The sequence below is a fragment of the Daphnia carinata genome, chromosome 4 (genome assembly GCF_022539665.2).
Source record: "Daphnia carinata strain CSIRO-1 chromosome 4, CSIRO_AGI_Dcar_HiC_V3, whole genome shotgun sequence".
NCBI classification, from domain to species: domain Eukaryota; kingdom Metazoa; phylum Arthropoda; class Branchiopoda; order Diplostraca; family Daphniidae; genus Daphnia; species Daphnia carinata.
In genome coordinates this window covers 3,220,532-3,245,891 of record NC_081334.1, presented here as the reverse complement: position 1 = coordinate 3,245,891, position 25,360 = coordinate 3,220,532, and the positions used below count along the sequence as shown (strand labels likewise).

Genomic DNA, 25,360 nt, shown 5'->3' with positions numbered 1-25,360 from the left:
TTCGTAAATGAAAATGTGAAACTGTGACGGAACTTTCCTTCTCGTTGTGCATCAATATGTTCAAGGTATAACCAGCCTTTAAACTGCCAAGTGCCCAACCAATGTGCTTACCTTTGTGTTTGTGCTGTCCCTCGTTTCGAGGTGACGTCCATGTTTGTGGTCCACGTTAACACGATGCTCAGACTATGCCTTTCTGTGAACAGTGCTCTATTTGTATGCAACCTAAATGATTTAGTCTAGTAATCAATATCGAAATACGAGTATATTTATGCTGAAAAAATGAATCATTTCATGCGTCGTTTAAATGCAGAATCCTACTAACGCACATCAAACTTCGAGTATTCACATGTTAATCTACCAAATTCTCACTGAAACGAAGAAATTCGATATTATTAATTAAATTTAGTACATATTCAAATAATCCAGATTACCTCAGTGATTTACGGAGCTACCTGTTGCATGCCATCGCCATTTTCTGTTCCATTTCTAACGCCGTCATCAGCTTCCAGTATCGATGGAGGAGTTGGAATCTTCCTATTTTCAACTCCAGACGATACGTCCGTAAGATTCGATCCGTTTGATTGTTTGGACGTGATTACATCATTACGCAGGAGATAAACGGAGTAAAATGCTAGCAAAACTGACATGAGCAAAAGACCACCAACCAGCAGAAGGAAATCGCGCCAGCAAGTGGATGACTTCTTTATTTGGTTACTGACTTGAAACATGGTCGGTAGTCTTGTATAGCCAACTGTTGACTGCACGTGCTGTCGGCGATCTTTTTAAGCACGACACGCTTCAAGGGCGTGATGGAAACTGATCAACAAGTACTAGGAAAAATCAGCGAGATAACTGCGATGCAAGAAGATCAGACTGACCCGATTGAACCTTGCAGCCTTCGGATTGTTCAACACTTGAATGACAGGAGGTAAAAAAATCGTTTGACATACGTTTTCATAGCTGAGTCCTTGACATATTAAATATGTGATCTAGTTATCCGTGGGGGAAATGTTTGATGGGGTAGGTTGAATTTAATGAGCATCAGAACCAACGTCTGCCTTGAATTGTTTAGCTGGTTATCTATTGAATGAGATCCTATACATCTACATGTTCGGGGACAGTTCTTCCGAGAACGAAAAAAACTCTAGCTTCTGGAATTTCATGAAACTGGTCGGTATACTGCGCAGTATATATTTCGGTCAATGGGTTTATCACGAACTTGTATACAGTTAAACAGACTGTTTATAACGAGCAGTCTTATGGAAAAGATAATACTTGACCTGTGGCGATTTCTTATCGAACACATCTAGTAATCTTATTAATTAAAAACGAGTATGTTTCACGGACCAAGACTCAAGACAATTGAGATTACATTTCATTTTTTAAGAGCACAATCAAGAATTTGGACGTCTATACATCCTGGCAGTTGCGGTTTCTGTGTAAAAATAACGTAGGATGTTTCGCAATCAGTGTTTTTAAATCTCGTGATCGAACGCAAAGGGAAGTATACGCCCGGAAATGTTGGAGTGTTGTTGGTAAGCGATTTCAGTTATGCCCAAACTATACTCAACGTTGCACACACGCACTGACTAGCAATGCATACAATCCGTTCGTGAAATGAATTCTACCTTGTTAACGTCCACCCTACATCCAGGTGCCCTCTCGTGCCTACCGACACTAGTTTCAACGCTGAAAGGCAGTGAACAAAACATAAAAACGAAGGAAGATTTTCCTACGGAGGATGATCAAGAAGAATCACATCATACAAACGAATATGTTTACGACGATGACTTTAAATGGTTTGAAGATATGGATGTAGGATTTATTGTTGTGGACAAAGAATCAACGCCTCCACGTCCATTTGAGGTTCAATTCTTTTCTCTCTATGATCAAGTCCTACTTGTATTAATTGCGAAATTATATGATTAGACACGAGATTCCAATCAATCCAGTGAAGATGGCAAACAAACGGCTTCAGCAACCGGTTCTGGATCATTGAAAGCGGATCAGAGAAGGAAATTAGGTCACCGAAGGGTGGGGCAGCATGGGGAGGTGACCTATAAGAAGGTAAGTTTTATTGAAGTTGAACAGAATTAAAAATGTAATATCTGATTGTGTTCTTATTACAGATACACACTTCTGAAATTATGTACTCCATTCAATTGGGCATCAGCCACGCGATTGGTGGTCTGGCACCTAAACCGGAAAGGGACATTTTGATGCAGGATTTCAAGACTATCGAATCAATGGATCATCATTTCGAAGGATCTCGTCAAACGCCGAATGCACATCGCTATTCTGATTTTGGATTCGAATCATTCGCTCCCATCGCATTCCGATATTTTCGCAATTACTTTGGCATCGATCCCCACGATTTTGTGGTAATCAAACTGGAATAGTCTCATTTAGTGCTTTTTAAAATTAATTTTCTTATTTTGTTTTTGCAGTTGTCATTGTGCAATCAGCCTCTAAGAGAACTGAGCAATGCAGGAGCAAGTGGATCGATATTTTACGTTTCGGCGGACGACGAGTTTATCATAAAAACTGTGCAATACAAGGAAGGAGAATTTCTTAAAAAATTACTTCCTGGTTATAACATGGTATAATTAATTGCTTTATAAACCAACCTCCATAAGTGCTAATGAATATTTTGATATTTTAGAATCTCAATCAAAATCCACGCACGCTGTTGCCGAAGTTTTTTGGGTTTTATTCGTACATCTGCAATTCGAGAACAATGCGGATGGTGGTTATGAACAATTTGCTACCATCTTCGATAAAACTTCACGAGAAATACGATCTCAAGGGTTCTACTTACAAACGAAAAGTAGACGTTCGTTTATAGTATAACAACAAAATGACACCTTTGTTTAATTAAGAACTATAGACTTATTCAAATGACAGGCTTCAGATGTGGAAAGAAGTAAACAAGCTCCTACTTTTAAGGACTTGGATTTCATGGAATTGCATCCCGATGGAATTTTGTTGGAACCCGAAACGTACGCCGCATTGATCAAGACCATTCAACGTGATTGTCGGGTTTTAGAAAGCTTTAAAATTATGGACTATAGTCTTTTAGTTGCCATCCACAACTTGGATTTGGCGGCTAAAGAGGAAATAGAACGTGATCACAACAACTTGGCCGAAGACGAACGAAACGCAACTGAAAATGCTGGAACAATACGAATTACTAAGCCGAATCCAAATGCTTCGACCAATCGTCGAAGATTAGTGGCTCATTCCACTACTTTGGAAAGCATTCAAATGGAAGTTGATGCAGATCTCGTGACAGAAAATATCCCGTATGCAATTTTGCTTCAAATTGATTTTTTCTTACTTGTTTTACTTTATGTGCTATCCATTTGTTTTATGGTTGAAACAGATCCGGTGGTGTTCCAGCGCGCAATACCAAGGGAGAAAGACTACTGCTGTTTTTAGGCATAATTGACATTTTGCAGAGTTACCGACTGGAAAAGAAGCTTGAACACACATTGAAAGCTTTGATTCACGATGGAGTATTTTATTTTTCATGGCTTTTGTTTCCTTACCTTTACGTTTATTTGGAAAGGGGAAACATAATCGTTTTAATCTCTAACTTTCTCTTATTGGTTTCCTTTCGCAGGATACTGTGTCAGTCCACCGTCCTGACTTTTACTCACAACGTTTTGAGAATTTTCTGGCAAATCAAGTTTTCAGGAAAATTTCATCAAGTTAGGGGCCATTCTGGCATGGTGTACTACTCAATCGTGCACGTCATTCCAAAGCATCACTAAAGTTTTGCGCTATGTTTTTGCTTGATTTGTATTTGCATGAGGACGTTCGATTTTTTTCTGTTTTGAGTTATTATAATACTGGAAGGCGAAAATTCTTATTGATAAAACCACAGGAATGGGAAGACTGCAACTCAACTATTACCATTAATTATTAATTTAATTTTGGCGCGTTTTGCGTAAACGCCATCTATTGACGACCGTCGAATTTCTTTTATTGCCAAGCAGACGACAGTTAAGCGGCGCATTTCAATAACTGCTTGGTGTTCGGTCGTTTTTCGTTTGGATTTGAATAATCCAAACTTGAAACTTGGAAATCGTGAAAATTTTACAATTTAGCTATATTCAACACCATTCTCTCCAAGCTTCTCTTCAAAAATGGAAAAGAGCAAGTATGGGTTCTATATTTGCTTATTTGACGTGCGTAGATTTGCTAATATTAGTCTCTCTCAGACACATGAAGACATTATGGTCAATTTTATCGGGCACCAACCAGCCGTTTTCATTTGGTGTTGTCGGACCTTTCATAGAAAGTGCCAAAAATTGGCTAGTCTCTGGAATTCAACATTTCAGACCTAGGGAAGAAGATTCTGTTCCAACAACAAGTGATTTTCCTACAATTCTCAGCCATAGTATACATCTGAAAGCAGAAGATACTGCAAAGTTAATAGAAAGCTACAAAGAAAATGAATACAGAGGAACTGCTGAACAGTTTGAGAACCTCTTAAAAAACAAGCATTTTTACCCTGGGCTCTTGACTGAACTCAGTCAGTTTTACCATAAAGAAAGACTCTACCTTCTACATAGCATCGAGTTCCTCATAAAAAAGGCTTACAACAATGCACATCCATATTCAAACATTTTTAAAGGCTTTTTGGAAACCTATGATGGAAAAAGTGAACTTAAAAAATCTCTTTTGGCACAGCTGAACTTGCTCAGTAAAGGCAGTCCCCCACAGCAGTCAGCCATTGTTACACCTGCAATAATCAAATCGTGGTGGAGTTTGAAGTCACAGGAGATGCTTTTAGTTCTCCAATGCCTGATACACTATTCAGAAAGTCATGATTTAGATGCTGAAGACATTCTTGAAATTTTGTCAACCTGTGGCCAACTCTCTGGTGATTTGGCAGAAAATTTACATAGTGTTTGTCACATGCAAACTGCACTGCTTGTGAAAATTGTTCAGTCCAAAGACAAGTAAGTTTAAAGAAGTACTTATTTGTTTCCATATCTAACGTCTTTTGCCCAGTTTCCAAACTTTAAGGTTGAAAAACACAGCAATTGAAGAGCAATTGGAAAAACTTTTAAACAAGGCAGAATACTCTCCTATTCTTCTTGCTTGGATGTTAAATCACTACACATCTGAAAACCCCATCAGTGGTTCCAAATTCCAACAGTTTGGCAAAAAGGCTATCGAACAACGAGTACTAAAGATCATCGGTGACATTAGTAGTGATCCCATTTTCCAGGTATTTCCCAAAGACTTTTTAAACTGGCAATGAAATAACTTGTTTGTGTTTTCCCTATAGGGTGAATCATCTCTCCGAGAGATAGTTTGTCGAACAATGAACCATCTCCTCGCCGTTTTAGTGAGCTGTTTCGACACAGAAAGGCTAGGGAATCAGGCAGATTTACGAACAGCAACCTGTTGCATACTGCGTGGAAGTTCAGAAGCTGCCAAAAATTTCTGGTTACCAGATCAAGGACTTAACTTTGTGTGGAGTGAAACAGTGAGCCAATTTCCTTTAGAAATTGTTGCACTGTTGGAACTCGCCAAAGCTGTTGCCCATTCTGCAAAGGAAAATAAGTTTAAGGTTCTGTTTCTCTTTTGCATGAAACTAACTAAACATGAACTAACGTAAACCATTTCTACTTTAGATCTGCCAAGAAGTCCAGGAACTTCCTCACTTCATGGAACCCATTGAGAATGTTCCAGAATCATGGCTAAAATGGACGACAGCAGGAGTAGTTGTCTTATTACAAACTTACTACCCATACAAAACGGCAGGTTGTAAAGAGATCCTGATACCACGTGGAGCCGTGGGCAGTGTCGAGGGCAAATATATCCGATGGCAAGTGAAAGTCAACCTATACGAAATCGGCCTTGCAGAGATCAAGATGCTTCTCCAACAGGTGGTATAAGCACTTTATTTTTAAAAATGTCATTGGCTTTGAACAGTCTTTTCAATTTCAAGGGATCTTTCGGATTGTCGGCTGTCAAACTAGACTCATTGACGCGTGTTCAACACGTTCTGGGCTTTCTAGAATTGATTTTTCCACAACTTGAAATGTCCTCCCCGGCTTACGCTGAAAAATTCCGACATCATATATTATCATTAGTGGAAAGATTTGGTCCACTCTCAACTTCCACCCAGGAGCTAGTGGCCAGTTCCCTGAAATGCCTCGCCGCAGCCGTTACAGAGTCAAACGCGTCTGAAGTAGCAGGAAAAATATTCAGCACTTCCATCCTTCCTTCAGTTGAACGTCACTTGCCGACTGGTGTTGGAAACGAAATCTCTCCTGGGGTAATTGGCATGGTATTGGCCGGTACTGAAAGCTCGCAGGGATCGTACCCTTTAACGATCGCGTTCGTAAAGCTAACTTCTGCCTTCATTCAGGTAAAAGGCTCAAATTTATGAAAGAAATCAAAAAAAGAAATAAATTTATTTCGATTTTAGGCGAACTTGGCAGACGAGAGGGTTACTATAGCGTCCAGCTTGTTTATCCTTCGTGAGGTTTTACCTTTCTTGCTGACTCGTCAATATGTCAGCATAGAACAACGAGACTTGATGATTGGCGTAACCCTCAATTGGCTTCACATTCTCTTGCAAACGGATTCATCAAACCAAGTGCGCCAAATATGCACCCGAACATTGCTCAATTCACCCAGAGGAGAAGCAGAAAGCCTTGTGGCTATTGCAGCCTTTGGTTCATCATTGGCTGAAATGCAGTTGATGAAGCAATCAGATTGGGACGATCGAGATGGGCATGGACTTGTGATGCTGCGCCACATTCGTTTGTCGCTTTCAATTCTCAATCTTTTACTCAAAGATCGTGAAGCTGCTGGACATATGTCGCCTTTGGAGTCCCTATTATCGAGTCCAAGCAGCGCCCCTACCGCTCAACATTTTACCACCGTATTGGCCCATTACATCTTTTATCGCTTCGATTTGCGACTGGCCACATTGGCACTGAAAGTTTTAAAATCATGTGCCAATCGATGGAAGAATGTTTCATTGCTGGCCTGCCTCGGACACGACGCATCTCTCATACGCAATACTTGGCTGAATTCCCTAGAATCGACTTTGGAAGATGCTGGACTTATCCGCACTATCCTCCGGTTAATGACCGAATCTGTGGCTGCCCAACCTGGATTGATGCACATGCTGGTCAACGGTGATGATCGTTGCTTTCGTGCTGTTGCTCGTCTGCTGTTAGAGGAGAACGAATTAGAAGCTCTGGAACTAGTTCATCAATTTTGGTTCCAGCGATGCTCACCGGCAATGGAGTACTTTAAAGAAAGGCCAAAATTCTGGGAGCAACTTTGTCAGCCTCTTCACTCTGCTGAGAAGAACCCTGAAGTGAAACGGATAGCTCTTCTTTTCCAAATCTTGGCTATCGAGCTCTACAACACGTGTGGCAAAGTCAATTCCGAATTGCAGGCCGTGCTCAACCAATTGCCCTCTCATTTAGCAGATTGGTCAGATTTAGTACTCAAAAGTCTACCGGCATCCTCTCCACCTGCCGGACAAGAAAAAACAGGCGTGGAATTGCTCCTGTCAGGATGGTCGGATTTCCTTGTGATGTTGGCCCATTACGGTCCCGAAATAGACGCCGGAACGCGTTCTAAAATATCCACGGATGTATTGGAAGCCCTCATTGAACGGGCCGAGAGCGGACATCGTTCTCCACTATTAGGAAAATTAGCCGAACTAAATTGGATGTTGCAGTTGGTTGAGAAAAAAAGCAATGATAGATTGTTAACTAACCTAGGTCAACTGTTGGATGTAATAGCAGAGAAAGAATTGACTTCATTTCCTGCCCGATTTCAAGTTGCCGTCCTCACCAGTGCCGTCTCCGCTTTGCGTTTAAGGAGCCGAACTGACAAAGATGAAAAATTAGCTGACTGGATACGTCCAGTGTCTCTTTGCACCCATGCCTGCCTCATTCAACTACCCCAGCTGCTACTTGCGGATGCCACTAATCCCAATTCCAGAGCGACGTGCATCACTGCCCTTTGTCTATCGCTGCTGACGGAATTGATTCCTTCCGCTATTGATTTGTCCGCATTGCAGGAGACATTCCTTCTCCAATCGTTAATCTCTACGATACAGTTCTGTATCCATCATCGACAAGGCTGGGATGTGGCTGAAGGTGCCTTATCGGTACTCCTCGCCGTGGCAAGAACAGATGCTGGCAGTGCGGTTTTGACTCAGCTTCAGCTGGATCAAACACTATGGCTACCTTTAGAAGCCATTTTCGAAGCTCAACCTATGGTGTACCGATTAGGTCTACAACTGTGCACAACCGTACTAGGTCGACAACGACATTTCTTTTTGGAACAAGCACTGACATTGGCCGGTGTCCACCAGCAACCTTTCACGAACATCCTGCTCAAACTTCGCCATCCGAGTAAAGATGATCTCATCGTCGCCATCGACGTCATGGCTCTACTCCGACAGCTATCTGTCTTCCAGCAAACATGGCGGTTACAACACTCTGGCTCAATGCAGAATGTTCTCCAAGCCGCTTCTTCGGCCGTATATTTTGGAATAGCTCACCTTATCCGAGCTAGCAGCATCACTCCTCTAATCAGCAGTAGCTTCGGAGAAGTTCGTGTTTTCATAATACTATTTGTTGTCTTCGCCATAAAAGAGAATAATGTCTAGCGCTTTTGTTTTGTAGGGGAAAGATAATGAAGCCGCTCAACCGTCTGCTGCTACCCTGGAACTTCAGTCCCAATTACTGGAGTTAGTTTCGCAAGGATTGGCTTTACTCAACTGCTACAATCCACCCCTGGCTGCGTTGTTGACAGAAGACGGGTAACAGTAGAGTGTTAAATCACAAATGTATTACTCACTATTTTATTTGAAATGGCTTATCAGGATTGATGTCGCGAAATGGGAAAGGCATCTTAGTCCTAGCTTCAGCACACCGTCTTTGGATCATTTGGAAGCTTCTCCTTCACTGAGTTTCGGCACATTAAATGCGGTTGCTTCTCATACCTTAAGAATACTGTCCAAACCGGATCAACAAGAGAGGAATCGTTTAACGTTAGTGCTGGAACAATCCTTGTCATTGCTCCTGTCTCAAGCTCTCTTGTACATCCTCGATCCACGTCTGTGCCCTCAAGAAAAACAACTGCTCAAGCGAGAACTTGGTGCCGAGCTGGGCAGCTTTGTCGAATCGATAAGGCGGCAGGCGCAAAGGGGTCTACGATCTCCAGCCAGTTTGTCCGCTACACCACGGCCTATCATTTCAACAGTGAATCAGAGTTTCCTCAAACTTGTGGGGCATATTGTTCAACGAATTTTCAAATAGCTGGCTCAAGAGAGCCAGAAATTCACTAATGTATTTGAAGCACGATCGTTAAACTTTTGAACACAAAAAAATTATTGGGGTTTTTTTCACAACAAAAAAAAACAGATTTCAAAGAGCAAATACTTGTCTTATCACTTTCCGTGTCTTATCACATACTTGTTATTAGCCTCTGCTTATGATTTTTCGCGCGCAGTGGCATATCGTATCGAACACGATCTGGTTTGAAAATTGTTTTTTACGAGTAATCCAAACGGCTGTATCTTGTCATCCAGGTTAAAAGCTTAACATGAGTAATAAAAGCTTTCTCAATAAAGGACCAGGGAACAAAAATGGACCTCCACCAGCAAAAAAAATCAAGTAAGTATAGCGACCTGAGAATCTTAAACCACCACAGCGATACATTGAAATGTTACTTAAATACCCTGTTTTAGAGGAATCGAAGGAAAGAAACCAAGTCATGACGACTACTTTGGAGAGGAGCCTGATGAGGCATTCATGTTTGCTAGCATGGACAACGACGATTTAATTGGACAGGTTTGAATTTTGAGTGCCATACCCTAGAAACATTAATCAGTAGGATCTGGCATGGTTCCTTACTTAGGGTCCTGAAGTAAAGCAAACAACAGCAAAATTGGCAAGACCTGCACCTCCGCCACTGTCTGAAGAAAAAGATGGTCTAATTTTCCAACAGTTAGACATAGACTATTACACTGATAAAGCAATGAAAGGGATGCCAGGAGCACAATCAGGAGCAGTTACCACAATGAGGATTTTTGGAGTGTCTCGCCAACAAAACTCTATTTGTTGTCATGTTCATGGTTTTGCTCCGTATCTGTATGTTACTGTACCTTCAACTTTCAAGGTATTATTTTCCCCAGTTTGGATAGCCAAACAACACTAGACTGAGGGTACCATTACTAAAACATGGTTTTTTATTTACAGCCTGAACAATGCAAGCAGTTTCATGAAGCACTGAACAAGGCTTTAATAGCTGATAACAGATCCAAACAAGAAATTCATGAATTCGTACTTGAGGTTGAGTTGGTAGAGAGGGAAAGTATGTATGAATATCATGAGAATAAAAAATCTCCCTTTCTGAAGGTAACTTGTTTAGTAACAGTAGGTTTCATGTTGAATTGATCTATATTTTTCCCACTTTTTTGCTAAACCTTATTGCAGATTACACTTGCTCTTCCTCCATTTATTGCCGCAACAAAACGACTCTTAGAACGTGGAGAAATCGTTCCCCCTTTTAACAGAATGAGCTATGTGGCCTACGAGTCTAATATTGACTTTGAGATCAGGTAAGTCAATTAACAAAATGGTTAATTCTGAAACAATGCATGGCAACTGCATTAATTAAATTTTTTTCCACGCGTGTGTGTTTATCAACGAAAAGGTATATGGTTGATGCGGATATTGTAGGCTGTAATTGGATCGAGCTACCAGCAGGAAGTTGGCGATTAAGACCTCAATCTAACGTAACACAAGTGACAAGGTAATTACATTTACAAATATTTTAAATACTTCATGCGAAGCATGTCGAACGACCTGACTTGTTCGATGGGAAAAAGAAAATCCCACCACTTCCTCCGTGCAAAAAATGTTAAGAGGAGCTGTATCGGAAAGAAGAAGGGGGGGGGGGGGGGGGGTGGCTCTTTCTATAATCATCAGGCACGAATTTTGCATTGGTGCACAGTTGTCAAATCGAAGTCGATGTCGCATGGAACAAAGTGATCTCCCATGCTCCTGAAGGCGAATGGGCTGATGTTGCTCCGTTCCGCATTTTGAGCTTTGACATTGAATGCGCGGGTCGTAAAGGTAATTGGATCAACATCGTGATATCTGTATCACATTTCGTATAGCTATTGTACAATTTAATAGGCATTTTTCCCGAGCCGGACAAGGACAGGGTGATCCAGATTGCTAATATGGTATCGCTATACGGCACAACTGAAGCGTTTGTTAGCAATGTTATGACATTAGACACTTGTGCGCCGATTATAGGCAGCCAAGTACTGTCTTATAAACATGAAACTGAATTGCTTGACGTAAGTAAATAGCCTTAAATTTTTTTCGAACTAAAAATATCAACCCTTAACTTTTCTTCGAAATTAGAAATGGGCTAATTTCGTTAGAGAAGTTGATCCGGATATTATAACTGGATATAATATTTGCAACTTCGACCTTCCATATTTACTCAATCGTGCGAAGCATTTGAAACTCCGGGAGTTCGATTTCCTTGGACGCGTCAAAAATAAAAAGTGAGGGGAACTTACTATAACTATCTCGAGATAAACTTCCTAACAACTTGGCTCCTCCTCTTAGATCAGCAATCAAAGAAACAATGATTCAGAGTAAACAAATGGGCCGAAAAGAAAACAAAAGCATCAACATTGAAGGCCGTGTACAGTTTGACCTTCTCTTAGTTTTACTCCGCGACTACAAACTTCGCTCTTATACACTCAATTCGGTCAGCTACCACTTTCTTTGCGAGCAAAAAGAAGATTTTCACTCAATCATCACCGGATTACAAGAAGGCAATCCGCAAACCCGGAGACGGTAGTTAGCCTATCATTTGAAGGTTCTTTTCAGATTTGCTAACGTTCTTTGTTTTCGCAGGCTTGCTGTTTACTGTCTTAAGAATGCGTATCTACCATTGCGCTTGTTGGACAAGCTCATGTGCTTGACCAACTACATGGAAATGGCTCGTGTGACTGGCGTACCGCTTTCGTACTTGTTGACCCGGGGAGAACAGATTAAAGTAGTATCACAGCTGCTAAGAAAAGTATGAAGTTGGAAAAAAAAATTTTTTTTTATTTTTATGTCTTCCAATTCTGATTTTGCCTAGACCAAGGAACAAGGTTTGCTGATGCCATTTTATAAAGCAGAGGTGGGTGAGAAATTCGAAGGTGCGACGGTTATCGAACCCATTCGTGGCTACTACAGCCAGCCTATCGCTACGTTGGATTTCTCGTCTCTATATCCTTCAATTATGATGGCTCATAATTTATGCTATACCTCCCTGGTGAATCCGCGTGACAAAGCGAAGCTTAAGGAAGATGAGTACATCAAAACACCAGCAGGATTCTATTTTGTAAAGGCTTCTGTACGAAAAGGAATCTTGCCCGAAATTTTGGAAGCACTATTGGCCGCCCGAAAAAAAGCTAAGAAAGACTTGGCTGTGGAAACAGATCCTTTGAGACAAAAGGTCCTTGACGGACGACAACTTGCCTTAAAGATATCTGCTAACAGTGTTTACGGTTTTACCGGCGCACAAGTGGGGAAATTGCCTTGTCTGGAAATTTCTCAAAGTGTAACTGCTTTTGGCAGAAACATGATTGAGAAAACAAGAGAGGAAATGGAGGCTAGATTTCGCGTCGAGAATGGCTATGCACATGATGCGAAAGTAATATCTCTGGATTTTGAATAATTATTTGCAAAAGTACTGAACTAATGGATTTTCTTTTAATTTAAATTCACCGTCAGGTAATCTACGGTGACACAGATTCCGTCATGGTGAAATTCGGTGTACCCACGGTGGCCGAAGCCATGGAATTAGGCCGAGAAGCTGCCGCATTTGTGTCGGCAAAATTTATCAAACCCATTAATTTGGAATTCAAAAAAGCCTATTATCCCTATTTATTGATCAACAAAAAGAGGTAATTACTGTTCTTATTTATAAAGACTTGTTAGATGAAATACCAGTTGTACTGACTTTTTGTTTGTTTACAGGTATGCAGGATTGTATTGGACCAAACCGGAAAAGTTTGACAAAATGGATTGTAAGGGTATAGAAACGGTTCGTCGTGATAATTGTCAACTCGTTGTCAATCTTATCAATAGCTGTCTGAAGAAAATTTTGATGGAGCGGTAAACAAAAAGTCTTCAATTTTAGTATTCGAAGTTTGAGGGTTTGATATATTCTCTTAGAGATCCGGATGGAGCCCTAGAATACGCCAAACAAACAATTTCCGATTTGCTGTGCAACAAAGTCGATATCTCACTTCTGGTGATTACCAAGGTAGAGCGTAACTATGTTTTGGAATGCTGTGATTTTATCCGTTTGCCTTCTTTTATTAAAGGAGCTGACTAAAACAGATAAAGACTACGCCAGCAAACAGGCACATGTGGAACTAGCTCACAAGATGCGTAAGCGAGATGCTGGTACAGCCCCAAAATTAGGGGATCGAGTTCCGTATGTCATTATCGCAGCTGCTAAAAATACACCAGCCTACCTCAAGGTTCGTCTTTGGATTTCAAATTTCTCATGAACCATTTAGTTTTTATACCTGCCCTTTAGGCGGAAGACCCGATTTTTGTTCTGGAACACAGCGTACCTATTGATGCCCAATACTATTTTGAAAATCAGCTTTCAAAACCTCTTGTTCGGATTTTTGAACCAATTCTTGGATCTAAAGCGGAATCGTTGTTACTACGTAAACGCGGACTCATCGCATTTATTTGCTTGACATAATTTGAACCGTTTGTATTCCGTATTGTAGATGGTGACCATACCCGGACGCGTTCAGTTGTTACTTCAAAAATTGGTGGATTGGCTAGCTTTACCACACGCAAATCCACCTGCGTTGGATGCAAAACCGTTCTTCCAGATGATAGTGCCGTATGCAAGTAAGTCTAATTTCTGCGTAACTCGGCGATGTTTGTTAAAATTACTGTTCCAATTAAACAGATTTTGCAAGCCGAAAGAATCGGAGTTCTACCAGAGGGAAATTGGCCAACTTTATGCTCTCGAAGAGAAGTTTAATCGTTTATGGACAGAATGTCAACGGTGCCAGGGAAGTCTCAATGAAGAAGTTCTTTGTTCCAAGTAAATAGTGAAAGATATCATAATCAATTAATCGTGATACATACTTAATACTACTCATTTGTCATATTTAGCCGAGATTGTCCCATCTTTTATATGAGGACGAAAGTTAGAAAAGATCTCACGGAACAGAATAAACTTATGAAAAGATTCGGCCTACCCTGACAACCTACCGCTCTCTTCAATGATGGCGCATATAGGTAATGTTTTGGGTTCTGCAAAATAGATTGTAAACAATAAATTACACAACTCATTGTTCACGAAGTTCCCCATAACCAAAAGATTTTAATAAAAATTGTGTATAGCGTCGTCAGAGTCTCGGAGGGAGTAGGCGGTAAAATGCGTGATGCCGTGTAATGCCTTATTTTGAAAAACGAATGTTGATGGCATTAGTAAGTAGATGTATAAGTTATTATTAGAAACGTCACGTTGTTGCGAATGATCCAGTCGGCCAAACATCGTACGAACGTACACTGAATCAATTAGATTAAGTGCTTATTTTTTTTTTTTGGTTTGTTTCAACATCCAGATTTTTTTCTTTATCCCATTTAAAATGTTTTTTTTTATGCCAACAAGTTTTACTTTTATTTTTTTTTTTTCCCTTAATTTTTTTTTTCTATTTCATTATGCTGCTACCACGAAAGATGCCGTAGGCCCGTAGCAAACTGGCAATAGTTTAAAGTAATTAATTCATTTGAAATTTAATTTAATTTATTAGGGGGTGTAACCAATTCATAAACAGTCATTATTCTTAACGCCTAATTAAAGTCTTAATTGTCAAACAAAACTTTAGCTTTAGTCTTGTAGGGGGCTAGTCGTTAAGGACCCAAGTGCTCTGCTGAGCTGCTAACGTCTATATTGAACATGGCGTCGTAGCGGCTAGTCATGTCACGACAGTCCATCATGGTAGTCTTTTCTTTTTGTAGGTGAAATTGAATGATGGAGAAACTGCAAATGCTGGGGGACATCTTGTATGAACGATGTGGTCTGGTTAACATGTTGCCCAGGTGACCATGTATTACCATCGAGTGTATTTAAAATGTACCATTTACTTGTAGGAGGTTGTGGATTTGTCCTCAGTTTTCCGGATACCAGCACCCTGATTCTTGAGGACTACTCTACTTTGTTCTGGGCGACCTACACGAACATCTGTATCTGATTTTGAAGAAATTAGATTGATGGTCTCTGACAACATATAGGTGAAACAGGCTCAATGCAGAATGTTCTCCAAGCTGCTTCTTCAGCCGCATATTTTGGCATAGCTCACCTTTTCCGAGCTAGCAGCATCACTCCTCTAATCAGCACTAGCTTCGGAGAAATTCATATTTTTTCATTAGGATTTGTTTTCTTTGCCATAAAAGAGAATAATATCTAGTACTTTGTTTTGTAGGGGAAAGATAATAAAGCTGCTCAACCGTATGCTGCTATCCTGGAACTTCAGTCCCAATTATTGGAATCAGTTTTGCAAGGTTTCGCTTTACTTAACTGCTACAATCCACCCCTGACTGTGGTGATAACAGAAGACAGGTAACAGTAGAGTTCTTAAACAAATCACAAATTAATTACTCACTATTTTATTTGAAATGGTTTATCAGGATCGATGAATCTAAATGGGAAAGACATTTAAGTCCTAGCTTCAGCACATCGTCTTTGGATCATTTGGAGGCTCCCCCTAAACTGCTTTTTGACATTAAATGCTGTTGCTTCCCATACCTTAAGAATGCTGTCCAAACGGATCAACAGCCGAATGAGAGGAATCCTTTAACTTTGGTGTTGGAACAATCCTTGTCATTGCTCCTGTCTCAAGCTCTGTTGTACATCCTCGATCCACGTATGTGCCCTCAAGAAAAACAACTGCTCAAGGAGAGAACTTGGTGCCGAGCTGGGCAGCTTTGTCGAATCGATAAGGCGGCAGGTTCAAAGGAGTTTACGCTCTCCGGCCAGTATATCCTCTTAAGCCACGGTCTATCATTTCAACAGTGAATCAAGATTCCCTTAAACGTGTAAGACACATTGTTCAATGCTTTTTCAAATAGCTGGCTCAAGAGAGCCAGAAATTCACTAATGTATTTAAAGCATGATCATTAAACTTTTGAAGTTTCGATATAATATTCTAAGGACAGTTATCAAAGTGGAATCATCTTCAGGGTACGAAGAAATCTAAACGATCTGGCACTCTATGTGGGGTCCAATCACATGGCAGTTCTTATGGACCAGTTTCAAATTTTTTCTTGAGAAGAGGAGATCAAAATATTTTAAATGATCGCACCCGTTATTGCAACGGATTTGAGAACAGAGAGCAGTTAAAATCTTTACTCGTTCTATGACGTGGTCCAAATTCCATGTGCTAAATAAGATACGGCTCTCTGCGTTGTCGTAAGGATTGATCCAATGGTTGTTTTGACAGATGGGTTTGTTGTACTGTCCCTGGCAATGAAATTCCCCTTTTGAGTCACACAATCTATCTTGACTCCTGTCTTTCCTGTCAAAATAGCAGGCGAAGTATTTCTTTTCTTCTAAACAGGACTTCAATTTTTCTATTGGACTAAGTGAAAGTTTGTTGTGTGACAACCTATTCCTAGCGTCTCGTAAATAACTTCGTATCCTACCCTGAGCACATTTTCTGAAATATTCTTCTTTGGTGGTAACCAATTTGTTACAACCTGTAAAAATAAATTTGTAGATTTAATTTTTAAAATAAATTGCAATGGACAAAACAAAAAGCAACCAACCAGTAAACCATTCTGGATGATCTGATATAGAACTGAAATGGCTTTTAGTTGAGGTAAGTGTTGTTACATATTGCCAAGTCAATTTTAGTTTATCATCCTTGTTGTCTTCAATAAACTTTACAACTTCTTCAGAATTAAATTTCTGCAGATCATGGAGAGCACTTAGGTATCTTTCCATTGTTTGTTGCAAAGAACCTGTGCAAAAGATTAGAAAGCTAGATGGTAAGTTACAGGCTGTTCCCGGCAAAGGTATACTTGAATTTATGGGGACAGCTGGCTTTTTATGATAAATGATTAACAGGGTATTGTTCACTAGAGAAAACAGATATGCATCATGGGAAACTTCGGTTCCATCTTCTAAAACAACAAAAAGTGAATCCAAATTGTGTGAATCTGCTGGTACTTTGAATACATCGTGCGACTTTTTCTTGAGATCGATTAGACTAGTAACGACCAAACCAACTTTTCGTGAACGTTTCTCATCGGTCACTTTAACTGGTAATTTTTTGGGTTTCATGCAACCCATTTTTTTCATTATTTCCATTATTCATACGTTTATATCTACTTTATGCATACAAAAAAAATATTGGGTTTCTTCATAACAAAAAAAAAAAACAACAGATTTCAAACAGTAAACACTTGGCCATACTTGACTAAGTTTGCAACAGTGTCAGCCCTTCATAAATATAATAGTTTTTACAACGATTATTAAATACAAGAACAAAAACAAAAGCTCAGAAATTTCTATAAAATAAAAATTACATTAAAGACTTCCCCCAAAATCACAAAGAAAACAATCGAAAATGGAATTTTGAATATTGGAAATTGGATGCGCCAGAGATTTTTCATGAAACGTATGGCAACACCACTTCATTGTTTTTATCATCTGCTTATGATTTTTCGCGCGCAGTGGCACATCGTATCGAATACGATCTGGTTTGATATTTGTTTTTTACGGCTAAGCCGAAAATCTGTATTTTGTTATCAAGTTTAAAAGCTTAACATGAGTAATAAGAGCTTTCTCAACAAAGGACCAGGTAATAAAAATGGGCCTCCACCAGCAAAAAAAATCAAGTAAGTACAGCAATCTGAGAATCTCAAACCGCTGCAAAGAAACATAAAAAATGTTACTAAAATACCCTATTTTAGAGGAATTGAAGAAAAGAAGCCAAGTCATGACGACGACTTTGGAGAGGAGCCAGATGAGGCATTCATGTTTGCTAGCATGGACAATGATGATTTAATTGGACAGGTTTGAATTTTAAGTGCCATATTCTAGAATCATATTAATCAGTAGAAACTGGCATGATTCCTTACTTAGGGTCCTGAAGTAAAGCAAACAACAGCAAAATGGGCAAGACCTGCACCTCCTACACTGTCTGAGGAAAAAGATTGTTTGATTTTCCAACAAGTCGATATAGACTACTACACAGACAAACCCATGAAAGGGATGCCAGGAGCTCAGACAGGAACAGTTGCCACTATGAGGATTTTTGGAGTCACACGCCAACAAAATTCAGTCTGCTGCCATGTTCATGGTTTTGCTCCATATCTTTATGTGACAGTTCCTCCCCATTTCAAGGTATTATTTTCCCCAGTTTGGATAGCCAAACAACACTAGACTGAGGGTACCATTACTAAAACATGGTTTTTTATTTACAGCCTGAACAATGCAAGCAGTTTCATGAAGCACTGAACAAGGCTTTAATAGCTGATAGCAGATCCAAACAAGAAATTCATGAATTCGTACTTGAGGTTGAGTTGGTAGAGAGGGAAAGTATGTATGAATATCATGAGAATAAAAAATCTCCCTTTCTGAAGGTAACTTGTTTAGTAACAGTAGGTTTCATGTTGAATTGTTCTATATTTTTTCCCACTTTTTTGCTAAACCTTATTGCAGATTACACTTGCTCTTCCTCCATTTATTGCCGCAACAAAACGACTCTTAGAACGTGGAGAAATCGCTCCCCCTTTTAACAGTATGAGTTATGTGGCGTACGAGTCTAATATTGATTTTGAAATCAGGTAAGCATAAACCGAGTGGTTGATTCTGAAACATACAATCCGTAGCAAATGTATGATTTTTTAAAACATTTTTCCGCGCGTGTGTGTGTGTGTGTGTGTGTGTGTCTATCTACAAAAAGGTATATGGTTGATGCGGATATTGTAGGCTGTAATTGGATCGAGCTACCAGCAGGAAGTTGGCGATTAAGGCCTCACTCTAACATACAACCAGTAACAAGGTAATCGCATTTACTTGAATAATTTAAATGCTTCGTTAATCATGTACCTGGTATTGGTACACAGGTGTCAAATCGAAGTCGATGTCGCATGGAACAAAGTGATCTCTCATGCACCTGAAGGCGAATGGGCAGATGTTGCCCCGTTCCGCATTTTGAGCTTTGACATTGAATGCGCGGGTCGTAAAGGTAATTGGATCAACATCGTGATATCTGTATCACATTTCGTATAGCTATTGTACAATTTAATAGGCATTTTTCCCGAGCCGGACAAGGACAGGGTGATCCAGATTGCTAATATGGTATCGCTATACGGCACAACTGAAGCGTTTGTTAGCAATGTTATGACATTAGACACTTGTGCTCCGATTATAGGCAGCCAAGTACTGTCTTATAAACATGAAACTGAATTGCTTGACGTAAGTAAATAGCCTTAAATTTTTTTTCGAACTAAAAATATCAACCCTTAACTTTTCTTCGAAATTAGAAATGGGCTAATTTCGTTAGAGAAGTTGATCCGGATATTATAACTGGATATAATATTTGCAACTTCGACCTTCCATATTTACTCAATCGTGCGAAGCATTTGAAACTCCGGGAGTTCGATTTCCTTGGACGCGTCAAAAATAAAAAGTGAGGGGAACTTACTATAACTATCTCGAGATAAACTTCCTAACAACTTGGCTCCTCCTCTTAGATCAGCTATAAAAGAGACGATGATTCAAAGCAAGCAAATGGGCCGTAGAGAAAACAAGAGCATCAATATTGAAGGCCGTGTCCAATTTGATCTTCTTTTGGTTTTATTGCGTGACTACAAACTTCGCTCATACACTCTCAATTCGGTCAGTTACCACTTTTTGTGTGAGCAGAAGGAAGACGTACACCACTCAATTATTACGGAATTACAAGAAGGGAATCCGCAAACCCGTAGACGGTAGCTATTCTTTCAACTGAAGGTTCTTTTCAGATTTGCTAACGTTCTTCAATTTTCGCAGGCTTGCTGTTTACTGTCTTAAGGATGCGTATCTACCATTGCGATTATTGGACAAGCTCATGTGCTTGACCAACTACATGGAAATGGCTCGTGTGACTGGCGTACCACTTTCGTACTTGTTGACCCGTGGACAACAGATTAAAGTAGTCTCACAGCTGCTACGAAAAGTATGAAGTTGAAAAAAAAACCATACAAATGTTTGTAATTGATAATATCTTCCAATTCTGATTTTGCCTAGACCAAGGAACAGGGTTTGCTGATGCCCGTTCATAAAGCAGAGGCCGGTGAGGAATTCGAAGGTGCGACGGTTATCGAACCCATTCGTGGCTACTACAGCCAACCTATCGCAACGTTGGATTTCTCGTCTCTGTACCCTTCAATTATGATGGCACATAATTTATGCTATACCTCACTGGTGAATCCGCGTGATAAAGGGAAGCTTAAGGAAGATGAGTACATCAAAACACCAGCAGGGTTCTATTTTGTAAAAGCTTCGGTACGAAAAGGACTCTTGCCCGACATTCTGGAAGCTTTATTGGCCGCCCGAAAAAAAGCTAAGAAAGACTTGGCTGTGGAAACAGATCCTTTGAGACAAAAGGTCCTTGACGGACGACAACTTGCCTTAAAGATATCTGCTAACAGTGTTTACGGTTTTACCGGCGCACAAGTGGGGAAATTACCCTGTCTGGAAATTTCGCAAAGTGTGACGGCGTTTGGCAGAAACATGATTGAGAAAACAAGAGAGGAAGTGGAGGCTAAATTTCGCGTCGAGAATGGCTATGCCCATGACGCTAAAGTAATATCCCTGGATTATGAATAATTATTTGCAAAAGTATTCAACTAATGGATTTTCGTTTAATTTAATGTCACCATCAGGTAATTTATGGAGACACTGATTCGGTAATGGTGAAATTCGGTGTATCGACAGTCGCTGAAGCCATGGCACTTGGTCGGGAAGCTGCTGAGTTTGTATCGGCAAAGTTCATTAAGCCCATTAATTTAGAATTCGAAAAAGTCTATTATCCTTATCTTCTAATTAACAAAAAGAGGTTATTACTGTTATGATTTATAAAGACTTGTTCGATGAAATACCAGTGGTACTGACTTTTTGTTTGTTACAGGTATGCAGGATTGTATTGGACCAAACCGGAAAAGTTTGACAAAATGGATTGTAAGGGTATAGAAACGGTTCGTCGTGATAATTGTCAACTCGTTGCCAATCTTATCAATAGCTGTCTGCAAAAAATTTTGATGGAGAGGTAAACAAAAAGTCATCAATTTAGTATTCGAAGTTTGAGGGTTTGATATATTCTCTTAGAGATCCGGATGGAGCCCTAGAATACGCCAAACAAACAATTTCCGATTTGCTGTGCAACAAAGTCGATATCTCACTCCTAGTGATTACCAAGGTAGCGCGTAACTATGTTTTGGAATGCTGTGATTTTATCCGTTTACCTTCTTTTATTAAAGGAGCTGACTAAAACAGATAAAGACTACGCCAGCAAACAGGCACATGTGGAACTAGCTCACAAGATGCGTAAGCGAGATGCTGGTACAGCACCAAAATTAGGGGATCGAGTTCCGTATGTCATTATCGCAGCTGCTAAAAATACACCAGCCTACCTCAAGGTACGTCTTTGTATTTAAAATTTCTCAGGAACTATTAACTTTTCATACGTCTTCTTTAGGCGGAAGACCCAATTTTTGTCCTGGAACACAGCGTACCTATTGATGCCCAATACTATTTGGAAAATCAGCTTTCAAAACCCCTTGTTCGGATTTTTGAACCCATTCTTGGATCTAAAGCGGAATCGTTGTTACTACGTAAATGCGGACTTATCGCATTAATTTTCTTGACATAATTGAACCGTTTGTATTCCGTATTGTAGATGGTGACCATACCCGGACGCGTTCAGTTGTTACTTCAAAAATTGGTGGATTGGCTAGCTTTACCACACGCAAATCCACCTGCGTTGGATGCAAAACCGTTCTTCCAGATGATAGTGCCGTATGCAAGTAAGTCTAATTTCTGCGTAACTCGGCGATGTTTGTTAAAATTACTGTTCCAATTAAACAGATTTTGCAAGCCGAAAGAATCGGAGTTCTACCAGAGGGAAATTGGCCAACTTTATGCTCTCGAAGAGAAGTTTAATCGTTTATGGACAGAATGTCAACGGTGCCAGGGAAGTCTCAACGAAGAGATTCTTTGTTCCAAGTAAATATTTTGAGTGATATAATAATCAAGTTCCATACTTCATACTAATCATCTTTTACATTTAGCCGAGATTGTCCCATCTTTTATATGAGGACGAAAGTTAGAAAAGATCTCACGGAACAGGATAAACTTTTGAAAAGATTCGGCCTACCCTGACAACCTACCGCTCTCGTCAATGATCGTGCATACAGGTAATGTCGTGGCTTATGTAAAATAGATTGAAAACAATAAATTACACAACTCATTGTTCACGAAGTTCCCCATAACCAAAAGATTTCAATTAAAATTGTGTATGCCGTCGTAAGATTCTCTGAAGGAGTAGGCGGTAAAATGCGAGATGTCATGTAATTCCGTATTTTGGAAAACGAATGTTGATGGCATTAGTAAGTAGATGTATAAGTTATTATTAGAAACGTCACGTTGTTGCGAATGATCCAGTCGGCCAAACATCGTACGAACGTACATTGAATTAATTAGATTAAGTACTTAGTCGTTTTGTTTGTTTTCTTGCGTGGTTTATTTCAATATCCAGATTTTTTCTTCCCATCCCATTTAAAAAGTATTTTTTCAATGGCAACAAATTTTACTTTCATTTATTTTATTTTTTTCCTTCCTTTTTTTCTTTTTATTACTGCCACACACGAAAGATGTCGTAGCAAATTTGCAATAGACTAAACTCATTAATTATTTTTTTTTAATTCAGTAATTAATTCATTTGTAATTTAATTTAACTTTTTAGGAAGTTTAGCTAATTTATAGAAACTCATTATTCTTAACGCCCAATTAAAGTCTTATTTGTCAAACAAAATATTAGCTTTAGCCTTGTAGGGGGCTAGTCGCTAGGTGGCCCATGTGCTGTGCTCAACTGCTGATAGCCACATTTAACTTGGCGTCGTAGCGGCTGGTTATGTCACGTCAGCCGAACGTAGCAGACATTCCTTTTTGTAGGTGAAATTGAAGGGAGGAAATGGAAGTACTCGGCGCCATGTTGTACAAATGATGTGGTCTGGCGAAAACCTTGCCAAGGTGACCATGCATTACCTTCGAGTGTATTTTAGGTATACCATTTACTTGTTTTGTTAAAGCTAGGTTTTAATTTGTGCATTATTACGATTTTGAATAGGGTAAGTTGCAAGTCGGTGGATTTGCTCCTCAGTTTCCCGGATACCAGCACCTTGATTCGCGAGAACTACTCTACGTTGTTCTCGGGGCATATGAATCCGATTTTGAAGAAGTCTTGCATCGGTGGACACTGGCAAAATGTAGGTGAAATAGCTAATTTTTTTTATTAGCAAGGTTTATCTGTGTTTTAACTTATTTTACTTTTCAAGAAACTGCAATGAATGCTAGATATTTTATCGTAAGTAGAATGCAGAAAGATTCTGTAGTAGTAGATCTCTTTAGTTGGGTATTGAAATTGGCTTTGGTGTGTCTGGGGTGCGATGAGGCCTCAGTTGCATTTGTTCCTACTTGTTATTTATCACTGCTGATGCAAGTTGAAAAGGAAGTACCAGTTGACCTGTATCTGGCGTACATAGAACTTCTAGCAGAAAGTTTACTGCTTTGAAGGGATTTGAAGATATGTAAAAAAAATTATGTCTCTAGGATTCCACAGTTTTCCGTTATTCAATTGACAAGAAATTATTCAGACTCTTGTCTTATTTTTCTAAAGTCAGATATGTAATTGTAAAGAATTGGGAAAGAAAATTAACTGAGGCTCAGTGCCAAAAAAATTATGTAGCTGGAATGATGACCAAAGCTCTTCAGATTCGTTTATTTCATGCTTTATGGTATTTAAAAAAAAATAAAATAAACGTGTGCCTGGGCCCCTTTGTTTCTGTGACCCGATTTCCTCTTGACTTGTGATAATAATATAGCGAGTCATGCAGATATTGTGATCAGCAGAGAAAGTTGAAAGTGCGTTGTCCAGAAAGGAAATTTGGGGTAATAAAAAAAAAACCTTATTCAACCTAGTAAGCCATTTCAAATTCAACCAACAAAAAGGCACACAGTGAGATTGCTTAACAATCATGTTTCTTTAATTGTTTTTAAGGTTAGGAAAGGGTAGAAGGAAAAACTTCATTCTCTGGTAGCTTTTTAGTTAAAATCCTTTTTGTGCAAATTCATTTTTGAAATTGTTTACTTCATTTTCAAATGGTTACGTTTACATTTGTTGTTCATGTGAGATGTTAAATTTACCAGTTATTGCATTATATTTACCACTATTGCAAGATGTTTGTTTAGGAATTACTATTGTTTTCGTTATCTGGAATGTTGTGTCTGGAGGAATTGTTCGTCTGCAGTGAATTTGTCAGGTATATGTTAACTTTCATCAGCAAAATGCCCTGCACTAATTGTCTTTGGTTTTCTTGGTATAGGCTAGGTGATGAAGATTCATGAATCAGAAAATGTTTTGCATGGGTAGTGAATGTTCTGACAGTTTTAAAAGTTGTGATGTGGTGTATTTTTCTTCCACACATCAGGGTATTTTTATCTATCAATTGAATTGTATGGTTAAGTTTCTGTTCGTGTAACCTCACATCCTCTTGATTCATCTAGCAAAAGTTGGTGACCTGAAACAATAAACATGGAAAAATCACCTGTGCTCAAGTTGACGATGAAACTTGAACTGAAGGGCTGGAAACTGAAATTAATTTTCTTAACAATTTGGTTTCAGGCTACCTTTATAATTTTTAAATAGTTTTGCGCTTATTGATGAGTCCGCAAGCTATTGCTGATTTCCTCCTTTAGATACCGCCTGTCGACGATTTGACAGCATCACACAATCAAAGAACGTATGCCAAAAAGTAATTGATCCAATCTAACGTATGCAATGTATACTAATTACACCATTCTGTGAACCCAAATCATGTATTTTCCTAGAAACATCTAGGTTTTTTGGAAAAACAAATAAAAGACAGTGAAAAAATCGGGCTCAAACACAGGTTAAATCGCTATATTTTAAAAATGCCGTTCGTGGTTTTTGTCGCTGCATTTGTTAAAATAAAATTGAAATGGTAGTAGCCAAATATGGGGGGTG

The 25,360-nt window shown here is 39.4% G+C and overlaps 5 protein-coding genes and 1 long non-coding RNA gene across 8 annotated transcripts; 5 read left to right on the top strand and 1 right to left on the bottom strand.

Annotated features, from left to right (window-relative positions):
• The first annotated feature begins 796 nt into the window (after positions 1-796).
• LOC130694909 (phosphatidylinositol 4-phosphate 5-kinase type-1 alpha-like) lies at positions 797-3,908 on the top strand. 2 transcript variants are annotated; one of them, XM_059494833.1, is made up of 9 exons: positions 797-928; positions 1,655-1,866; positions 1,930-2,067; positions 2,130-2,381; positions 2,448-2,600; positions 2,663-2,827; positions 2,905-3,302; positions 3,383-3,515; positions 3,623-3,908. In XM_059494833.1, exons 1-9 carry the CDS (start codon positions 919-921, stop codon positions 3,713-3,715), a joined length of 1,554 nt encoding a protein of 517 aa, XP_059350816.1. In that variant the 5' UTR covers positions 797-918; the 3' UTR covers positions 3,716-3,908. The 2 variants fall into 2 exon arrangements, with proteins under 2 accessions (XP_059350816.1, XP_057374009.1); XM_057518026.2 differs by lacking the exon at positions 797-928 and having other exon boundaries at positions 1,568-1,866.
• A 112-nt stretch (positions 3,909-4,020) lies between these two features.
• LOC130694889 (nucleoporin NUP188-like) lies at positions 4,021-9,409 on the top strand. Its single transcript, XM_057517995.2, has 9 exons — positions 4,021-4,162; positions 4,224-4,967; positions 5,020-5,239; positions 5,300-5,584; positions 5,649-5,903; positions 5,966-6,388; positions 6,449-8,602; positions 8,676-8,812; positions 8,876-9,409. Exons 1-9 carry the CDS (start codon positions 4,149-4,151, stop codon positions 9,309-9,311), a joined length of 4,668 nt encoding a protein of 1,555 aa, XP_057373978.1. The 5' UTR covers positions 4,021-4,148; the 3' UTR covers positions 9,312-9,409.
• Positions 9,410-9,523: 114 nt separating this feature from the next.
• On the top strand, positions 9,524-14,370 carry LOC130694891 (DNA polymerase delta catalytic subunit-like). The gene is made up of 20 exons (XM_057517997.2): positions 9,524-9,668; positions 9,743-9,845; positions 9,913-10,173; positions 10,254-10,412; positions 10,491-10,615; positions 10,711-10,809; positions 11,011-11,132; positions 11,196-11,362; positions 11,430-11,575; positions 11,640-11,873; positions 11,934-12,099; positions 12,163-12,720; positions 12,801-12,973; positions 13,047-13,184; positions 13,245-13,335; positions 13,397-13,555; positions 13,615-13,750; positions 13,817-13,943; positions 14,005-14,142; positions 14,214-14,370. The coding sequence occupies exons 1-20, from the start codon at positions 9,598-9,600 to the stop codon at positions 14,302-14,304; spliced, it is 3,264 nt and encodes a 1,087-aa protein (XP_057373980.1). The 5' UTR covers positions 9,524-9,597; the 3' UTR covers positions 14,305-14,370.
• A 596-nt stretch (positions 14,371-14,966) lies between these two features.
• LOC130694956 (uncharacterized) lies at positions 14,967-16,256 on the top strand. The gene is made up of 2 exons (XR_009002185.1): positions 14,967-15,666; positions 15,735-16,256. It is a non-coding gene; the product is annotated as an uncharacterized LOC130694956 (long non-coding RNA).
• LOC130694924 (DNA fragmentation factor subunit beta-like) lies at positions 16,224-17,499 on the bottom strand. Of its 2 annotated transcripts, XM_057518053.2 has the most exons (3): positions 17,127-17,498; positions 16,872-17,066; positions 16,224-16,802 (listed from the first exon to the last, which is right to left on the bottom strand). In XM_057518053.2, exons 1-3 carry the CDS (start codon positions 17,413-17,415, stop codon positions 16,300-16,302), a joined length of 987 nt encoding a protein of 328 aa, XP_057374036.1. In that variant the 5' UTR covers positions 17,416-17,498; the 3' UTR covers positions 16,224-16,299. The 2 variants fall into 2 exon arrangements, with proteins under 2 accessions (XP_057374036.1, XP_057374035.1); XM_057518052.2 differs by having other exon boundaries at positions 16,872-17,499.
• A 375-nt stretch (positions 17,500-17,874) lies between these two features.
• Positions 17,875-22,592, top strand: LOC130694953 (DNA polymerase delta catalytic subunit-like). Its single transcript, XM_057518094.2, has 20 exons — positions 17,875-17,945; positions 18,021-18,123; positions 18,193-18,453; positions 18,534-18,692; positions 18,772-18,896; positions 19,016-19,114; positions 19,179-19,300; positions 19,364-19,530; positions 19,599-19,744; positions 19,809-20,045; positions 20,107-20,272; positions 20,344-20,901; positions 20,982-21,154; positions 21,227-21,364; positions 21,424-21,514; positions 21,576-21,734; positions 21,794-21,929; positions 21,995-22,121; positions 22,183-22,320; positions 22,386-22,592. Exons 1-20 carry the CDS (start codon positions 17,875-17,877, stop codon positions 22,474-22,476), a joined length of 3,267 nt encoding a protein of 1,088 aa, XP_057374077.1. The 3' UTR covers positions 22,477-22,592.
• Positions 22,593-25,360: the final 2,768 nt, after the last annotated feature.

Coding starts and splice junctions, on each gene's coding strand:
- LOC130694889 (XM_057517995.2), top strand. Junction 5,904..5,965: donor TCAAGATGCTTCTCCAACAG/GTGGTATAAGCA, acceptor TTCAATTTCAAG/GGATCTTTCGGATTGTCGGC. Junction 8,603..8,675: donor TCAGCAGTAGCTTCGGAGAA/GTTCGTGTTTTC, acceptor TTTGTTTTGTAG/GGGAAAGATAATGAAGCCGC.
- LOC130694909 (XM_057518026.2), top strand. CDS start 1,618: ATGAATTCTACCTTGTTAACGTCCACCCTACATCCAGGTGCCCTCTCG. Junction 1,867..1,929: donor CGCCTCCACGTCCATTTGAG/GTTCAATTCTTT, acceptor TTATATGATTAG/ACACGAGATTCCAATCAATC. Junction 2,382..2,447: donor TCGATCCCCACGATTTTGTG/GTAATCAAACTG, acceptor TTGTTTTTGCAG/TTGTCATTGTGCAATCAGCC.
- LOC130694891 (XM_057517997.2), top strand. CDS start 9,598: ATGAGTAATAAAAGCTTTCTCAATAAAGGACCAGGGAACAAAAATGGA. Junction 10,174..10,253: donor CTGTACCTTCAACTTTCAAG/GTATTATTTTCC, acceptor TTTTATTTACAG/CCTGAACAATGCAAGCAGTT. Junction 11,363..11,429: donor ATGAAACTGAATTGCTTGAC/GTAAGTAAATAG, acceptor CTTCGAAATTAG/AAATGGGCTAATTTCGTTAG.
- LOC130694924 (XM_057518052.2), bottom strand. CDS start 17,415: ATGGAAATAATGAAAAAAATGGGTTGCATGAAACCCAAAAAATTACCA. Junction 16,803..16,871: donor TCATCCAGAATGGTTTACTG/GTTGGTTGCTTT, acceptor TTATTTTTACAG/GTTGTAACAAATTGGTTACC.
- LOC130694953 (XM_057518094.2), top strand. CDS start 17,875: ATGAGTAATAAGAGCTTTCTCAACAAAGGACCAGGTAATAAAAATGGG. Junction 20,902..20,981: donor GCTATGCCCATGACGCTAAA/GTAATATCCCTG, acceptor TGTCACCATCAG/GTAATTTATGGAGACACTGA. Junction 21,515..21,575: donor CACTCCTAGTGATTACCAAG/GTAGCGCGTAAC, acceptor CTTTTATTAAAG/GAGCTGACTAAAACAGATAA.